Source organism: Stigmatopora argus, chromosome 17 (genome assembly GCF_051989625.1).
Source record: "Stigmatopora argus isolate UIUO_Sarg chromosome 17, RoL_Sarg_1.0, whole genome shotgun sequence".
NCBI classification, from domain to species: Eukaryota; Metazoa; Chordata; class Actinopteri; order Syngnathiformes; family Syngnathidae; genus Stigmatopora; species Stigmatopora argus.
Window position 1 is genome coordinate 6,190,385 of NC_135403.1, and position 19,221 is coordinate 6,209,605.

Here is a 19,221-nt window from a genome sequence, read left to right on the forward strand (position 1 = left end):
GATGAATAAATGAATAATTTCTACATCTAGTGACAAAAAATAGAAATCTAGTTTGTAAAAATAGTAATAATAATGACAAGGGTATAATTCACATTGACACGGAAAGTCTTTTTCCAAATTCTTGTGTCATTTCAAGCAAAAATACACTAATGTGTTTAAGTTCATTTTAAAATATTGTTAAAAAATATAATTTTGGGCTTAACTTGATAAATTGGCAATGCATGCAATAACATTTTGGTCTCACTGGAACATTGTTTAATTAAAAAAAAAAAAAAACGCCATATGTTCTCACGTTTTACTTGTTCAAATTTTTGCTTTTAGATGATGGAAAGGATTATTAAATAAACCAGTAACAAACTGAAATAGAGTTTAAGTGAAGAAGTCCTTGCAAACATCCATGCACATGAAACATCCACTGAGTTTGTCCACAGGGGGTTTGAATATCGGGTACGAAACGAAACAGACACAAAAAGAACACCCAAAACAAAACCTATAAAATCATGCTGCAATCGTAAGCATCCCTTATTCAAACAACGAAGCCAAATTGGCAAGACAATTACAAGCAAGAAAACATTCTGAAGATAAAATGTAATTTAGACCATGCACATTAACATAAGAGGAAAATCACATACATCAAGCAAACTGTGCAAATGACAACAGCAAAACTATATTCTGTATAAGAAGTGTGAAATTACGGGGGCTTACCTTGAGATTGTCTCTTAGACCCTAGTTGTGTTGTACTCTGATTCATGTTTGCTCAAAGAGCCAATGAGGCAGAACCTGAAATGTGACGACTTAGTATTTTATTACCCCTATTGCATAGAAACGTCAAACTGCAACATGTTCTGGTGTGTTCAAATTTTTCATGCAAAGTTGTGTAGTAATAACATGGAGTCAGAAGTGGTGAGGGAAAGTGCATGCGAGGATAAAAAAAAACAAAGCATAAGGATTTACTTGATAATTTACGAGAAAAAAATCCCCAATTTGTATTTTAACATTAGGCATTGACTCTGTTAACAGTCAATGTAATATTTTAAAATGATTGAGGGATAAAATGATTTGTGCCTGATTATAGTAAATCTTACTATTGACACATTTTGCCTGTTTAGCCAAATAAATGCTTGGGGAATCTTGGATACAAATAGATAGACTGAAAATCGAGAAAATGTGTCATTACTGAAGGATATATTGCCAGGTGTAGCTACTCGCAATTTAAGGGCTATTCAATTTTAAGTGAATTTGAAGGATTGAGACATGAATGGATCTTTTTTTTTTTCATTTTTTGGTGTGCAGTCATAGAGTATTCCTGTGATATTTTAGATGCCATGTTTCTTCTTAGGCAGCTACTGTAGGTTATGTCAATTATAATTGATACTGTGAACAATGGGGAGATCTAAATTAAAATTAAATTATAGACTACAGTAGGAACTGCGTTGGTCAATTGATGAATAAAATACTTGTATGCTGTGTTTCAACACGTTTTGCACAACTTAATGTGCGCATTGAAAATATTAGATAGGGTCCAAGACAAAACCTGCCCAAAACCAAAAACCTCTGTGTTCAATTTGAGTTAAAGACTTTGGGATTTAATAGCAACGCCAGGACAGACTGAAACCTGTCTTGGGTATCAAAATGTGGTCTCGAACCAAGACTGGTTTTCAGTGTACAGCACTAGTTTATATTATATTATTTTGGGTTTAATCTGAAAATGGGTGTCAAAATGTGGTCTCGAACCAAGACTGGTTTTCAGTGTACAACACTAGTTTAAATTACATTATTTTGGGTTTCACCTGAATTGTCAAAATTGGTGTCAAAATGTGGTCTCGAACCAAGACCACCAATTTCGTTATACGCAGCTGTGTATGATGACAATAAAGGCTTTTGATTTTGATTGATTTGAAGACTGGTCTTCAGTGTACAAGACTAGTTTATATTACATTATTTTGTTTTTCACCTGAATTGTCAAAATGTGTGTCAAAATGTGGTCTCAAACCAAGGCTGGTCCTTAATGTACAACACAAGGTTACTATATTACTAAGACAAATATTCATTCCTTCAAGTCAAACCAGCTATCACGAAAATAATAATAATAAACGTTATAAAGGGGTTCAAATAAAGACAACAAAACATTTTTAAGAAGATTTGAGGAGAAACTGAAGAAAAAAAAGAAGATAATACAAAATAAAACAGGAATATCCCACAGTAAAATTAGAGCTGGTGCTTTTCCTTCATCAAAAATCTATAGATACTGACCGCTGTACTGCCTTTTCGTGGCGCGAAAGTCGGTGGCTGGTGGTTGGAACTTCATCCAGGTCGTCATCCAGGTCACATCCGTTGTCTGCTCCCTCTTGTGAGTAGCTGTGCTTCATGACCAAGATGCTTCTCCGGTTCCCCCCGCTTGGCAGCAGGGGCCTCACAGACATGGGAGGCTGCGGGAGGTCCGCGAGCAGGCTGGCCGCAGCCGCATCCCGTGAGCTCAGGTTGCCGCGGCTCCCCCTTCCGCTGAGGGACAGCTGGGATATGTGGGCCGAGCCCGGGTTGGAGGACGAGCCACAGTGGTGGTCGTGGATGCAGCGCGAGGAGGCACGACGGAGAGCGTGGTAGTTCTCAAAGTCCTCTGCAAGGTCTACTAGGTCTGCTGAGGCAGCGGTGGTGGCGGCGCTGCGTAAAGTGCACAGCTCGTAATGAGGCGGCTCGAAGACCTCTTGAAACATGGTAGGGTCGAAGTCCTCGCGCCGCAGGATGTATTTTTTGCGAGGCTGCTTAATTTGGACAATGACGGAAATGATGAGGAGGAGAAAAACGATGCAGCAGGTTACGCCAATGATGGTCCCGTTTGTGTTGTTCAGGTTGTCCAGGATGTTGGCGTTCGTCTTCTCTGTGTGCAAGGAGGGAGATGGTTATAAGAGTGATTTGCTTTTTATATTTAGTTCTAACAATTTCATAGTGAATAACTGAATTTGTGAGTACCGTATTTTCACGACTATACCGCGCATCGTATTTTTAGCCGGTGTCAGTAACGAGTGCTATTTCTGTATTTTAAACACACAAAGGACGCACCGTTTTTATAGACGCAGCCACGCATGGCAAAACATACACCATCTTAAACATGCACGCTACACCCACATGCTAAAAACACGTTTTTAAAAAGGCAACGGAAGCAAAACTGAGTTCGGGTGTACTTTATTTAGCCATTTTACAATGTACTCACGTCATCATTTCATTTTCGTGACTTGGTCGCAAATCAAAAGTGACGGCGAGCCGTGAAAAAAGCCATCCGGTCAAATGGCTGAGTGTTAAGACCCACCGTATGCATGCATGTACATTTATGTGTATGTATTAAGCAACACGCTTATTTATTTATATATTTATTCATGTATTTATTTATTAACTTACTTATTACCTATCTATTTATGTCTAACATGCCTTTCCTATTCCTGCATCCCCACCCTCTTGCTACTGTGACAACGAAATTTCCCGAATACGGGATGAATAAAGTTATCCAATCCAATCCAATCCAATTTACATACTTTTTCTACGGGAAAAATAGTAGAGTCGGGGGCCGCTTGCCGTAGTTGTGAGAGCAGTAGAGGATCGTGTACCCTATCGACTGATTTATTTTATTTTATCGTGATAACATTTTTAGTATTGGTCCATATTTAAAGCGCACTGGATTATAAGGCGCCTTGTCTATTTTGGAGAAAAATTAAGACTTTTATGTGCGCCTTATAGTCGTGAAAATATGATAAATTACTTTAGTGTGCATGTTTTACAAAAAAAAATCTTATGTGGTGGGCCTTTAACCCGTTTTGATTACATTACAATTTGAGAAACATTTGTAAATGTAAATTAAAATATTTACCTTATATTTCTGACTCTTAAGTCCCATTTTTTCATAGTTTAGCTGGGTCTGCGTCTTATGCTCAGATGTCACTTACGTAACAATTTCAGGTGTACTCTACTCTACTCTACTTCCAGAGTTTGGAGAGTTGTTTAGAAGTGATATTGAAGAGAAAGACTAACAGATTTAGTCGTGAGATCAAGAGTTGGGTGAGCAAATGAGCAAATGTTTTGGGCGGTATGACTTTTTGTCCTAAAAATAGTTGTGCGCACCTCTTGAAAAGATTAATACAAATACAACACGGTGATTTACTACCGAGAATGTAAAATTCAAAAATGTTGCATTTACACATCTCACCTTTACACTGATTCTCATCCCAGGGGTAAACACAATTCTGCTGGCCGTTGCACACCAGCGTGTTGTTTATGCACATGTTACTGTGACAGAAGAAGGCATCTGGATCACATGGAGCTGTAAAAAGAGATGGATTACAATTGCAGAACACTTAAACACATTCACTGCATTGAAATTTAAAGAGGTTTAAAAACCTCAAATGAAGCAATGTCATCCGCTTGGCCACACAATCATAAAATATTTCACTTCAGACTTAACAGGGCCAAATCTGTAAGCTGCTTAAAAATGTGCAAATCAGTTGAAGGGAAGTCATTTGGAATTAATAAGTCTGTTCTCCCAAAATCAATCTGTCGTTTGTTTGGTCTCCTCACTCTCATCTTCAAAATCAGTTTGACGTGATTGTGTTTGGTATTCGTCCTTGAGACACATAACTCAAATTTAGCCCTTTGTCATCTTCCAAATGTTAGTTTGGTGGTCATTGCTCATTGCCACAACCTTTTTGTCCTCAGCAAACACCTCATCCTTGTCTCTCTCCTTCAGCACGGCCTCGTAACAACCATAAGTCAGTGCAAGTTAGCAGTAACCCATCAAATGGACGTGTTCATAAAATCAATGTGCTAATGGTACAGGAGATGTCATCATCATCAAGATGCATATTATGCAGCCAAGGTGACCCTCTTTATTTGTCTCACCAGTTCTCAATGGTCTTTTTATTTTTTAAACTCGGGACTTTGAACCAATGCTTGAAATATCATCACTTAATACACTGTAATAGTTTAACACTTCAGTTTATGTTTTATTTTTTGGAGTTAACAAATGGCTAGTGTATCTGTCATGTGTCACATGTCATAGCTAACTGTTAATAACCAGCAGAGGGGGCCCAGTCCCTCTTCTTTATACCAGTGAAGCCTCACTTCATAAAGCCAGATGCAGGTGAGACCAGGGAGTATTTCAGCAGACAATAGCACACCAAATTAGTGGCTGAAAATAATTTGAGTGTCTGCAAAAGACCTTGTGAAAAGAACAAAGAAGGGCATAATATTGATTTTTATTTTTTTATAGTTTACTAGGCCACTCCAAACTCTTAATGTGGAGCAGTAGCTTTTAAAAACGAGCAACCCTGGTAGATTCCCTTTGGTTGCTTTTTCAAACCTTTGGGTTTTAATCCACAAAACTCTGGCAAAATGACAGAAATAGTCTTATTTTTGAAAAAGTCCTATATGTAGACAATGCCTTAGTCAAAATAAAAAAGGCTTTAAATTTTGGGACAGTTCCTCTAATAATCATTTAGGTTATATTTTATTTGCCACCAAGCAATAATGTTTAAGCCTCATTTATATGACACAAGTTATATAAATATAAGCAAGGAGAGAAATTGTCACTTTCCTTTACATTTTCTCGATATGGTCATTTTCTCACTAACCCTCACGACAATAAGCAGAATGGAAGATAAATGAATGAATTATTCAGTATTCATAGGGATATGAAATACATTCACAGTTAAAACCTTGTCATATAACACATGAGCCTGTGAGAAAGCTAGACAAATCCCACCACCCATTGCATATTACCAACATAACAACACTATTCAATACAAGCTTCAGTCACTTGTTTGAGAAGATATACTACATGGCCACTCAGTAGTTGGCGATGCTGTTCTGAAGACTGCCTTCTTTAGGCTGAGGCGTTGCCACGGCAACAGTGCATCATAGTTTAAAAGGTCTCACAACCTAAATGATCCAAATGAACATTTTCTAATGAGGCCATTACAAGTGTGCATATTTAAAATTCATGCAGCAGCATACACGGAATTTAAGTACATGTGCAATTTTAAATATTCCTAATAGACTTTATTGTTAAAGACATTTTTTTTATAAATATAACTATAATGGACAAAACATATTTTATTTCAAATGATGCAGGTTTTCCGAAAAATGCACTTTTCTCTGAGGGATATTTTTTAAACTGGATGTTTAAACTGGATTTTTTATTTTTAGATTAAATTAAAACTCGGCTGGGATAGGCTCCAGCACCCCTTGCGACCCTTGTAAGGATAAGCGGTTTGGAAAATGAATGAATGAATGAACTAACACTGTTTGATTTACTATGTGGTCATCATTATGACGAAGTGTGTGTTTTAATGAATTTGATTCAAAGTCCTGTATAATGGAATTAATATATTTATATAGTGAAAAGGTGGACGTCTCAAAGGGTAATGCAAGTGACCATATCATGCTTAAACCATGACAATATTAGCAGTCGACGATAACGTTTTCCTCTGCTACCAGTGGCCGAGACGGACAAATGGGAAAAACCAGGGGAGTCAGACTCGGGTTGGTTCGCGGGCCGCTTTATCATGAACTTGATTTCACATGGGCCGGACCATTTTAGATATAATATTTAGATTTTTTTTAATTATAAATTGATTAAAATAACTGGATTAAAATCCCTGAATATTCAGTTTTTTGTAGATCTAAAAAAGTGTTTATTTGAGCTTTTTAAAATATATTTTTAGATTTTACAAAATGATTTTTGAACTTAAAACACAGAAAAAATGATTAAAAAAGTACAATTATTGATTTAAAAGGGGGAAAATCAGGATATGTAATGTACATCTATAACCATTTTAATTTGATCCTAAAACAGAAAGTCGGCACTCATGATTTACTTTCCCGGGCCACACAAAATGATGCGGCGGGCCAGATTTGGCCCCCGGGCCGCCACTTTGACACGTGGGCAAAACAATATCGGTTTTAGAAAAAAACATACTTAAAAAATCCCATACAAAAGTTTTTATACGCCGTACACAATTTGAAATGATAAAAAAACGTATAATATTTGGGAAAACGTATAAGTTGACAGGTATGATATTGTTGAACATATTATTTTTATGACAATGTATGAACGGTTAAGTTTAAAGTGCTACTTCAGAGTTTTTGATATTTCATGTGGAAGAATTAAGATTCAAATAGAAAATTTGGTGTCTGATGCCCGGAATAACAGTAACTACATTCATTTTATACATTCACGACTCAAAGAGGCTCAAAACGTTGACTTCGAGGATGAATATGAAATAATAAGTGGATCATGTCATGTCGTAGAATCTTACGTTCTTGGTAGGTCGTGAAAAGAATGCGGAAGCGACTTTTCCGACTGGCCTCATCCGCCCACATCCGGATGACCCCTAGGGTTGACACCAACATGAGGTCATTGGCCACAGTCGAGCAGAACTTGCTCTTCAGATCTTCTACTGAACTAAAGAAGGAAATGAAAAGTTGAGAATTTGGTTAAAAAAAGTTTGGCATAATTTCGCAGTGAATATTTACAATGACAAAACAAAGCCCTGAAGGAAGACACCATAATTATTTCCTTTTTCCATTGTTGTTTATCCTCACAAAGGTCGCACACGTATTTCTTTTTTTTAAATCAATCATTAACTGTATTGTTTTTGGAGCTTTACTGATTGAAAAACAAAACAAAGCAATTGCATGTTTTCATTATTATCCACATAATAATACTGTTCAAAATTCAAGATTTTATGTTTGTCATTATTTCTATATTAATTTGAGTGAAATAATTTACAACAATTGTGTTTGTATAAATAAATAAAAAGGTACATTCTGTAATAAATCACCAGATCTGTGACAAGTCAAGGTGGGTGCTGCAATTTTTGAAGGTCTTTATACAATAAAAGTATGATCTATTAGTGGATTAAAGTAAAACATAAGAACATCAAAGAATATTACATTCTCCCTCTTAATGAAGTGCACACACACTGAGCATTTATGTTAATGTAATAGTACAATTAGGCACACATTATGCTACAAAGCCCCTATGTAGACATATTAAAATGATATTATAAATAGACCTACCTGCCGCCATCATACACTGCCACAAAGTTGCGCTTGCATTCATTGGAGTTGGCCATCTCATAGTCAAGAAAACGCAAATAAATCTAGAAACAGACAGGTAAGGCGGAAACATACAATGAAAAATCCTCCTTTTGTGAAATAAATTAATATTTTGGTAAGACACTGGTAAAATATTAAGTATTTAAGATGAAACATAGGATTTACACAAGTATATAAGTTAGTATAGAAAATGCAAGTGTTCCCCTTTTTATGTGAAGATAACCAGGTTGGCCAGTTTAAATCGTTTTTCAGAAAGTAGGTTTTGAAATTCGGCACTTTGTGATGTCACACCAAGACTCCTTATGCAAGTCCCGGAGGTCTACCTTCATCCAAAATTGCTCGAAAACAAAATGGGTGGTGTCTAGCCTCCAGGCGGGTTTGCATTCATCTTCTTGCCTAAAGTTAAGTCATTCACATTTTTTTTTTTAGCCCTTAATCACAACAAATGTCCCAACAGGCTTCACAGGCCCACAGTTAAGAAACAATTACGTCATCCTCTGGTCTCAAATTGCCACATTTTGGGCTGGAAACCAAAACTCATGTTTTGCTGTAGAACGGGGATTTTACACTGATCATTTCTCTCAGCGTGGCCAAAAAGAATGTGTGTAATGAGTCGCACCGAGTAGCCAGGTGGGTTTGTGTTTTTTTTTTAATTAAAATGTAATTTTGGTTGACTAACAACAGGCTTAAACACCCTGTCGTAAAGTGTGAATCTTTGGCAGGCATGCAAGTTATCCCTTTAGCTCTCTCTTTTGCCCTCCCTCATCACTCAGCTTTATCATTGAGGACTTTAGGAAGGCCTGAAAGCTTTTTTGGGGGTGGGTTCTCCCTACCTAAAACTAAACTCTGACGTCACTCTCCAAACCAACACACATAACTTGGACTTCACTTTTTTGGGGGGGTTTCTAACCGATTGGATAATATGGTTTCAGGTTAGTAACCCTTTAATTGTTGATGTGAACGTCAATTAAACATGAGTAGATCAGACAAGAGACTAGATGTGATGTACTTTCATTCATTTTTCGAAACGCTTATCCTCACAAGCGTCGTGGGGGGTGCGGGAGCCTATCCCAGCTAACTATGGGCACCAGGCGGGCGACACCATGAATTGATGGCCAGCCAATCGTAGGGTACAAGGATATGGACAACCATTCACCCTCACACTCAAATTAAGGGACTATATAGAGCAGGTGTGTCAAACTCATTTTTTGTCGCGGGCCACGTGGTAGTTTCGATAACATCCGGAGGGCCGTTATGTCTTCCAACTAGGCTCCCAAAATTAATCGATTAAAAAATTGACAGCTTGTTCGTGCTGATCGATACATCATTTTTGGACACTCAAATTAGTACTAATTGTTTGGAATTATTGATTTAAAATGAGGAAACAAAAGAAATATTCCCTACACATCATTTGAATTTCATCATAAAACAGAACGTTGGCACTCATCATGTACTTTCTCGGGCCACACAAAATGATGCGGTGGGCCAGATTTGGCCCACGGGCCGCCACTTTCACACACTGGATATAGCGTGTTCGGTACTCGGACGTTTGGTCGACCGGACGTTTGGTCGACCGGACGTTTGGTCAACCGGACGTTTGGTCGACCGGACATTTGGTAGAACGGATGTTTGGTCGCTGGGTTGTTACTGTTGAAACCAGCTCTCAAAATTATGATCATGAGAGAGAGAGAGAGATTGAGAGAGAGAGAGTTTAATATCTAAATATCTAATATCAAAATATCAACAGTAAACTCTCATAATTTGACAGCAAGCGAACCCGGCGACCAAACGTCCGTTCGACCAAACGTCCAGTCGACCAAACGTCCGGTCGACCAAACGTCCGGGGACCAAACGTCTTTCAACGAAACGTCCGGTCAAGGAGTCTTCAAACAGCAGTATTTATCATTTTATGCACTTTGTTCTAATGGTCCAGAATTTATTTTGTACTTCTCTGAAGGCGTAGATGGCCCTGAAAGATCCGCACTGGTGTAACACATTATTGGATTTGATGTAATTGTAAAGGTAATTGCCCTGACCTTTTTTTCTGAGCCAGTAACGAGAGATGTGCCATTTAAGGTGATCTATTAATTCATTGAAGTTGATGATGATGGACCCCACAAACAATTTAGGTAGGTGTCCATTAGAGTCAAGGCACTATTAGGTGTGAGACAGACAACGCTATTACCTCATTAACCTAAAACTGTCCACAGCAACTCAACAACAACAAACAATGAACATGAATAGCAATAGTGGTGCACAGACAACCGCCAATGTGTAAAAAATATGCCATAAACTCTAATACACTAACCAACCAAGGTAAAAATAGTGCTTCTAATAATTCAGGGGAATCTGTACAAATGCTATTCAGAACGTGAACTTCATGACACGCACGTCCTCCATCAGACTTTGTGACTGGTTCATCAAGACAAGATTACCCAATGACATCTACAGTTTCACTTGGCTGCACGCTGAACTTGCCATTATTACGGTTAATGAGTAGGCCCGCTCACCAAGTGTGACAGGAGTCTGACAATTTAACTGCCCAAAGACGAAAGCTGCAGATGGAGGTGGATAATGGAGCCTGCAATATCATCATGGCTTTGGTAAAATGACGAGCATGGTGGATTTCCAACAAGCAAAAACAAAATAAAGAAACGAACAAAAAAAAGTAACAATGTCATTGCATAAAAATGCCCATTAACTCTATATTGCTCTATCAGCAATGCTACTTGCATTATTGGTGTTAATGGTTATGTACACAGTCTGTGGAGACTCAATACCATCAACTTTTTTGCTACATTTATATGAATCTCTCTGATAGTGTCAGTAAAACTGACCATTATTTATGCTGTTACAGATTTTCTTCAAAATATCATTCGTTTTACAGGACCAGCAAAGTTGCATTTATACATAGATTATATGTTCTTGTCTATGGTATGTGTATTGCAAAAAGAACGCCATGATACCTAAGATATTAAATTGCTATTAGTCCTAAAAGGTAAGAATGGATGATAGAAGACCTTCAGAAATGTTCTATCCCCTTTGGGAAGGATGTAGCATTGATTTTTAAGGATACCACATTAATGTTGTCAGTTGGCTTGTCTTGAATTTGTGATATTATGGCTCCAAGAGTTGGAGCATGCTGGTTTCTCAGCAGCGTAGTAAGACCTAAAGAGTTATATCATATGACTGGATGAAAACAAAATGTTTTAAATTGACAATAACATTATGAATGTGTTTAACAGCATTAGAGATTGTGTTAATAGTAAGTTTGTCTGACTTTGGTGTGAGACCGGTGACAATGTGAATGTCGGTGCAAATGTTTCTTTTTGGATATGCCCTGAGACTGACTGATGACCTTTTAAGGATGTAGTCAACTTTTGTCTTTTGGAGTCAGTTGTGATATCCAGAACACATTCCAACATTTCCTAATGACTAAAGAGGCGAGAAAAAAAACCCCAACAGATTTCCTTCTGTTTTTGTATATACTGCTGTTGGTTGAAAAAGATAAAGCTATTATTTTTCAAATTTGAGCATGCCAGTGGACAAAGGGGACGGACCAAGGATGAGGAAAAATTAAGTTCTGATTGCATCAAAAACCCAAAGAAGAGAATGGTCTCTGCAGGAAAATAGGCTGCCTGCTTATTGATTCCGTTGCAGCTAATAATGAAGTAGAATCCATCACTTACTGGTGAAAGAATATATTCACTTTTTTTTGCTAAAAACACCTAGAGAAGGTGAGCGCACGATGTTCATTGCGATCTCGAGCAACATCTATATTTCTGATCCAATGACATGCATGTAAATGTTATGAAGCATCAGAATGTGAAGAGCAAAATGACATTGTCAGCTCAAATCAGCTGGAGGGAAAGAGAAGAACACATATCTAGAGGATATATTCTGCAATATTTTTTTCTATACTGCTCACAAACACAACAAATAATCTTGAGCTCTTGCCCTAAATAACACAGTATCCTTTCATAAACGATGACAAAAGCAACCAAATTCAATCTAGTAAAAATACAATTATGCCTTCACGGTTAAAATATAACAAGTGGGTTAACTCACCTTTACTTTTTAGGTGTAAGTAAATGCCACAAAGACTTGCATTTAATCAGTCCTGTGGGGTACATTTAATTTACTTTAAGACACTACTGGGTAGCATGCTTTTAATAGTAGTTGATTTCATTTGACAATTGCGGTTTGCAAGTTTTTGGAGGAAGTCTACAATAAATCCCTGGCTTTATTTCCCTTTGTGTTTCTTTGGAGAAAAAAAGGCTTCATTAAATTTTATACATTTTACTCATCCCTTCTATTCTCCCGTTTACACTGGGAGCCTCCTTGCTCTCTCTGGAGTTCTTCGATGCAGTTAATTACAGCCTCTGGTATAGGATGTCATTATATCCTGTTGCTGTTCCTTCTGGCTTGCACACTGTGGTAGTTTATCAGTACAATATTATTAACGGGGGAAAATAAAAACAATGCCCAAAGTGACACTTTGGTTGCGATTCACCTGAGCCTTAGGTCACATAGGTAGAGCATCCCTAGTATGAGTTACAATGGAATCAGCACTTACATTTTTTGATCTCAGCATTTGTTCTTCCTGACAACAAAAATAGAGAAAGTGCTCCTACATGTACCCCTTCAACTGAATTGTCTGACCCTCAATGATGCAAGGCTCCACAGCAGCAATGAATACCCACTTTGGGATACTGCTGAGGACTGCAGACAGCCCTCATGTAATATCGAGATTTCCTGATGCAACCCCCTGACCCTCATCTTAGTACCTATGGTGGTAGGGTGAATGGAAATGAATAAAAATAGAAATTTTACAGTCCTGACAGGAATATTTTTTTCCTGACAAATCGCATGAAGGATAAATATATATGTATATATGTATATATATATATATATATACATATATATATATATATACATATATACATATATATGTATATATGTATATATATATATATACATATATATATATATACATATATATGTATATACGTGTATATATATGTATATACATGTATATATATGTATATACATGTATATATACATGTATATATATACATATATATATTTATATATAGATGTATGCACATATATAAACAGTTATTTCTATTTCAGCACTCAGTTTAATTTTTCATATGAAGGTGTTGGTTTAAAAAAAGTAATTCTCGTTATCTTTGTAGATTACAGCCAACGCTTTTAAATTAACAATTGGTACAACCATCTTGTACCTAACGGAGTGATGGGCAACTTACCTTAGAGCGTGGCGGCGCTCGGATGTACCATTTGCAGTCGACAGCTTCGTTGGCTCCAGCCTTTCCATCTCTGGTGATCTGATGAGACTCAACGATGCCTTCCGGACCAACCATGTCGTACTGGCATGCTGAAACACACCAATAACATACAGAAAATACACTCTGGTCAACTTAAATGAATAGTACAATACTTGGCTGTGGTAAATACTCTAAGAAAATGAAAATGAGTATTCATCATAAAAGAGTATGGTACTGAATGAATATGTGAGCAAGGATTAGTTAAAAGGCAGTGAGAGAGAGCAAATACCTACAGGGTAGGGGTGGTGGTACTCCCATGTCTGCAAAGTCTGGATCTGAGGAAGAAAAAAAAATGTGATTCAACTGGAATGCAAGATCACAGAACAAGATCTTAGGAAACACAACGCATTTGATAGAATAGTGGCTAAGTGACTGAAACATATAACATGGGCGTAAGTTAAAATACCATCCAGTTGGTTTTGTGTTTTTTTTTTACTCTTGTTCCCATAAGAAAAGGAAGATGACAATACAATAAAATAGATAAATAATTCATTGATATTTGAGAGGTTGAATTTTGTATTTTACTGAGATAATCACAGAAGGGTTTGAAAAAAGAATGAACCTTTTTAGACATTTTTAATTAAATAAATGGCCCTATACACTACACAAAGTTGGTCAACTCTGTGCCACACACAGTTAAATACGTAAATATCGGCTAGCCATCTGTCAGGATTGGTCAATCTATCATCATCTATTCAGGGTGTCCCCTGCCTCTGGCTCGGAGTCAGCTGGGACAGGCTCCAGCACCCCCATGACCCTAATGAGGATAAAGCGGTTCAGAAAATGAATGAATTATTCTGACCCTCTGTATACCTGTTAACTTAAGAGGCAGTGTGTTCTCCCTCTGTTATCAAAAACCTCTATCAATCTTATTAAAATAAAAATAATACATTTGGACCTCAGAAAGGGTTACATTTATACAAGAATATGTTACACTGCAAATTAAATACTGTTCCTCATTGCAGTTTTAGAGCTTTCTATACTACATCTGTAGTTAATAGAAGAAATAAAGTTTGGTGAAGTGCTAGAAAAAATGTAAAGGGCATTTTCAGAAGATACATTTAATACACGATGAAGTTTCAAAAAACTGGGTGCGCGCCAAACTCATACATTTTATCAGCCTCAGGAGATAAAGGAAGTATTTGGTAAAGTTGTGAAAGTCACCTTAACAAAGAAGGTTTGAAGCAACATTTTTTTATAATGTGGCAGTAAATCATAACCAGAGCCTTGGGCACCCTGAACCTTCGGACAAAAAGTTCAAAAGTCTCACTTATTTGGGATTTTCAGATACTAATTAAATGATAGAAACTTTGTCAAGGGTTGGGGGGTGTATTGTCAAGAAAAGAGCATGTACCATTGGGAACGTTTTTAGGTTTGGTTTGACCCCTGAAAATGTCTTGGCTTTTGTTCAAAGCAGTATTCAGTAAAGTGTTTGGATCAAAACAATAGAATAGAATAGTAACTGGCTGTTCTAAATGCTCAATTCACTCAGTTCACTGCTCGTTTGGACGAAAAAAAAAAATTGAGCCTTGCGTTTGTGTTATAACAATTTCCGACACAACATGTACTAACCATTTCCCGATAAAACAATCAAATTTCTTGGAAAAAAACTACAAAAATACAGGCAGCAACAGCAATTAAACTAAGTGGAAGAGGAAGCAATACGCGAAGAGGCCATCCCCTTTCTTTAAAAAAGAAAAGGACTAAAAGCTGTGGTTCAACGATATCCAATCTATCAAATTAAGTAAAGTATTTGGGTTGTTTATAAAAGTAGTTCACGAGGCAAAAAACGGGGTACTGGTGCACCAGTTTACATCTTAGGGTTCTTTTTAATTCAACTGATCCCACTGATAACTATTATCCAATAAAAGTGAAAGTTTTACAGTAGTATTCTGGCACACTATTACATTCTCGGTTAGAAGAAAACCGAACAAAGTCACAGTATGCCAGTCCAGTGACAGAGCATGCACGCTATTAGGTCTGAGATCTGATGAATACACACACACACACACACACACACACACACACACACACACACACACACACACACACATACACATGCTCACACAAGGCATTACTAAATGTCGTTATTCCAGACATGAGACACTACAACCCCCAACTGTGCTCACTGTGGAAGAAAGCATTGATTGCACGGCAGGAGCAACTTTCTTAAATGGCTGTGTCTGTGGATGCTCACCTTTTTCTCCCTGAGAAATGAGTCACAATGTTGGCTTATATGAGGTCTTATATAAGTGTTTTTTGCAAAGTTCAAGTTTGTAAGTATAAAAAGCAAGACATTTTCACACTGTGAAACTCGCCAGTTGAAATCTGAAATCAATTAGAATAAATTCTTAGTTTGACTTTCTGTGCCTAAACGTCCTACTACCTGCCAGGCAGATTAAAAAAAATAATTAATTGTACACAACCACAGTAATACGAACCATAACCTTTTAAAACATGTCATACATATGATTAATTTAACAACGGTTATTTTTTTGGGTAGCATGTTTGGCTGATGGGTTAGCACAGGGGTGTCAGACTCGGGGTGGTTCGCAGGCCGCGTTAACGTCAACTCGATTTCATGTGGGCTGGATCATTTTAGACATAATATTTAGATTTTTTAAAAATAAATGGATTAAAAGAACTGGATTAAAAGCCCTGAATATTCAGTTTTTTATAGATCTAAAACAATGTTTATTTTAGCTTTTTATATATATTTTTAGATTTTATAAAATGATTTTTGAACTAAAAACACAGAAAAAAATGATTAAAAATTTACAATTATTGATTTAAAAGGGGGAAAATCAGGAAATTTAATATACATCCATACCACTGTGTCAAAGTGGTGGCCCGGGGGCCAAATCTCGCCCGCCGCATCATTTTGTGCGGCCCGAGAAAGTAAATCATGGGTGCCGACTTTCTGTTTTAGGATAAAATTAAATTGAAGATTATAGATGCATATTATATTTCCTGATTTTCCCCCTTTTAAATCAATAATTTCAATTTTTAATCCATTTTTTTCTTTGTGCTTTTAGTTAAAAAAACATTTTGTAAAATCTAAAAACATATAAAAATATTTTCTGTTTTCCACTTTAATACGGAACATAATGATTAAAAGACATTTTCCCTTACTAAGAAAAAAAGCTCAAATAAACACTTTTTTAGATCTATAAAAAAACGGAATATTCAGAGCTTTTGATCCAGTTCTTTCAATCCATTCATAAGAAAAATATCTAAATATTATATCTAAAATGGTCCGGCCCACATCAAATCGAGTTGACGTTAATGCGGCCTGCGAACCAACCCGAGTCTGACACCCTTGATCAATACTCTTCATTTTGATTTGATCCCAAAACAGAAAGTCGGCACTCATGATTTACTTTCCCGGGCCACACAAAATGCTGCGGCGGGCCAGATTTGGCCCCCGGGCCGCCACTTTGACACATGTGAGTTAGCAGGTCTGCTTCATATGGGTTTTTTTGCCTTGGGATTAACTGCCTGACTGCTGATCCTATTACAAGTATGCGTGTATAAATTGAAACATGCTCAATCAGACCATCTACTTATACTTATTAAAGTGACCAGCAAGGGAATTCACAAACACAATGAGTTTAATGGCCGTCTTTTGTTTTTTCCCAGAAACCTATAGCCTCCAACAAGATATGTTGCCATGTGCAGTAGGAATGAAGATGCGCATGAAAGATGATAAAGGCAAAGCGGCAGACAGTTAATGAAACAGTGGCCTTCAGGTCATATGTGCTGCTTGCGCCAGAGATTTATGATTGGTTGCTGGCTTCATTTAACCCTTTGTCATCACAAGGCCAAGCCAACTCAGAGGAATACATACACGTGAAGCACACTTTAATTCTCACATAGCAACAGAGGGGCCTCTTAAGAGGCTACTGTGCTTATAAATGTCTCTTGCACGACCTATGAACTTTTTAGACTAGACGTGGTGAATTTTAATCAGGAGGCCTCAATTTTATCATCAATCCCACCCTCTGTCTGTACTTCCACCTTGAGCTATTGATTCAATGAAATATCCAGAATGATGGTTTATACAAAACGTGTGCAGCGTGTGTTTCTGGTTTGTGCATCATGTGCGACTGAAGATGAAGACATTATTTGTGGGGCAGAATCTGAAAATAATGACAGTATTTTTTGGACTATCAATCTCACTTGAGAAAAACATTCCACCGGCAAAAAGAATACACAATTAAGAGGAAAACATGCCTTATACTGTAGTAAAAATTATTTTTTGTGAGACTAGGAACAAACAAAATTATAGTAATATCAATAAACTGGAAAACAATAGGCTGAAAAGGTGTCTGTCAACATAATGTATTAAATTATTTAGTTAAATACAGTCTAAACAATACACCATACTTCAAACTCTTGACAAGACTCCAAATCACAAGAAAATCAATTACAGTCTCCATCTTTAGAATAACTTCGAACTGTGTGCAGTTCTGCTACTATCATGACTTTCAAAAGAGAAGTAGTAGTTTCACACAAAAGTGCCTAGTGGTTCAATTTACAGGAACCGAAAAGCGCGATGGCGTTGAAGTCGTGAATCCTGGACCAAATCGGATACTGCAATACTAAAAAAAATGTCATTTCTGGTGCCGGTACCATTTCTGAGTATCAGATCGGGACACCACTACTTTGAACAAATTTAGAGAACATGGAAAGAAAGGGTCAAAGCCACCAAGTGTTGTAATTCAAAAGCACAAAGTGTGCAACTTTTTCAAAATGCTCCCCCTGAAAAAACATAATGCTTTTTCCAGTGTGAGTGTGTTGGTATTAGGGATATTGGACGTTTTATTCTACGAGAGTAGTATTTACCCCATACTTAGCCTTACCGTAAGAGTAAAAAAAACTTTCAAAAAATGCATCTAAAAGAATAATACAACTAATAATAATAAAATATTAACTAATGCCAACCAATCCATGGTATGTGCTGGTGCCAGGACTGTGTACACATATTTGTATATACATATAGTACATGCCCTATATCATTCCACATCCCCGCAGGTAGCTCATTCCCTCCACTTGTGTCCAATTCTGAGCACATCCAAACATTGCCACACCCTGCGGTCTCTTCATAAAGCCTTGCTAAAAGTAATCTTCTGAAGATTACAGTATTTACCGCTAGGAAAAGTGAATATGCTGTTTTACAAGCTAGATAGCATTGTTCATACATGCACATTTAAGCAAAGGTACGCAGAAAATAAATATGGAAAAAATCAGGACTATTCGAACATGTCACGCAAACCATCAGATAAATAAAATAATTCACCAGGAGCTCAAAATCATGTTTAAATGACACAGCATTGTAGTGTATTCATTATAGGCGCCAGACATTTAGATCATCAGGCACCGATCATGCAGCTTTGCAACATGTTCATATTTTCAAGTAAGCTGGCAGTATGTTCAGTAGTGCTGTAGTAAAACAGGCAACACTGCAAGTTTTATTAATGAAATGAAGCACTCCGACTGGGAATTGAAGTGTCAATGCTCTAAATTTGAATGAATGAAAGTAAAATATATGAAAAAAAAACATTGAATGAGTCTCAGGGTTTCTCTCATTCACACAAAACTTAATTTCCCAGTGTCCCCATTTCCTTTCTGAGGCTCTCCACCGTGACATTTGAATAAGCATTTGATTAATAATGTCTGTTTAAGTGGTTGATCGAGCTAATAAAGCGTTGTCATTAATCATGGAAGGTAGAACTGAGAGTGAAGTTTAGCATGGGTACCCGAGACA

General features: G+C 37.1%; 1 protein-coding gene across 4 annotated transcripts in view; it reads right to left on the reverse strand.

The window, feature by feature from the left end:
- The window catches only part of neto1l (neuropilin (NRP) and tolloid (TLL)-like 1, like), a 49,877-nt gene that overhangs the window by 4,331 nt on the left and 26,325 nt on the right, over window positions 1-19,221 (reverse strand). For 2 of the 4 annotated variants that reach the window (XM_077624826.1, XM_077624827.1), the window contains exons 5-11: window positions 13,688-13,729; window positions 13,377-13,504; window positions 8,068-8,150; window positions 7,305-7,450; window positions 4,199-4,312; window positions 2,254-2,878; window positions 706-780 (exon numbers count right to left, since the gene is read on the reverse strand). In XM_077624826.1, coding sequence (XP_077480952.1) covers window positions 720-780; window positions 2,254-2,878; window positions 4,199-4,312; window positions 7,305-7,450; window positions 8,068-8,150; window positions 13,377-13,504; window positions 13,688-13,729 — 1,199 coding nt within the window. In that variant the 3' untranslated portion in view covers window positions 706-719. The remainder of the gene's footprint in view (window positions 1-705; window positions 781-2,253; window positions 2,879-4,198; window positions 4,313-7,304; window positions 7,451-8,067; window positions 8,151-13,376; window positions 13,505-13,687; window positions 13,730-19,221) is intronic. The other 2 variants (XM_077624828.1, XM_077624829.1) reach the window with 1 other exon arrangement.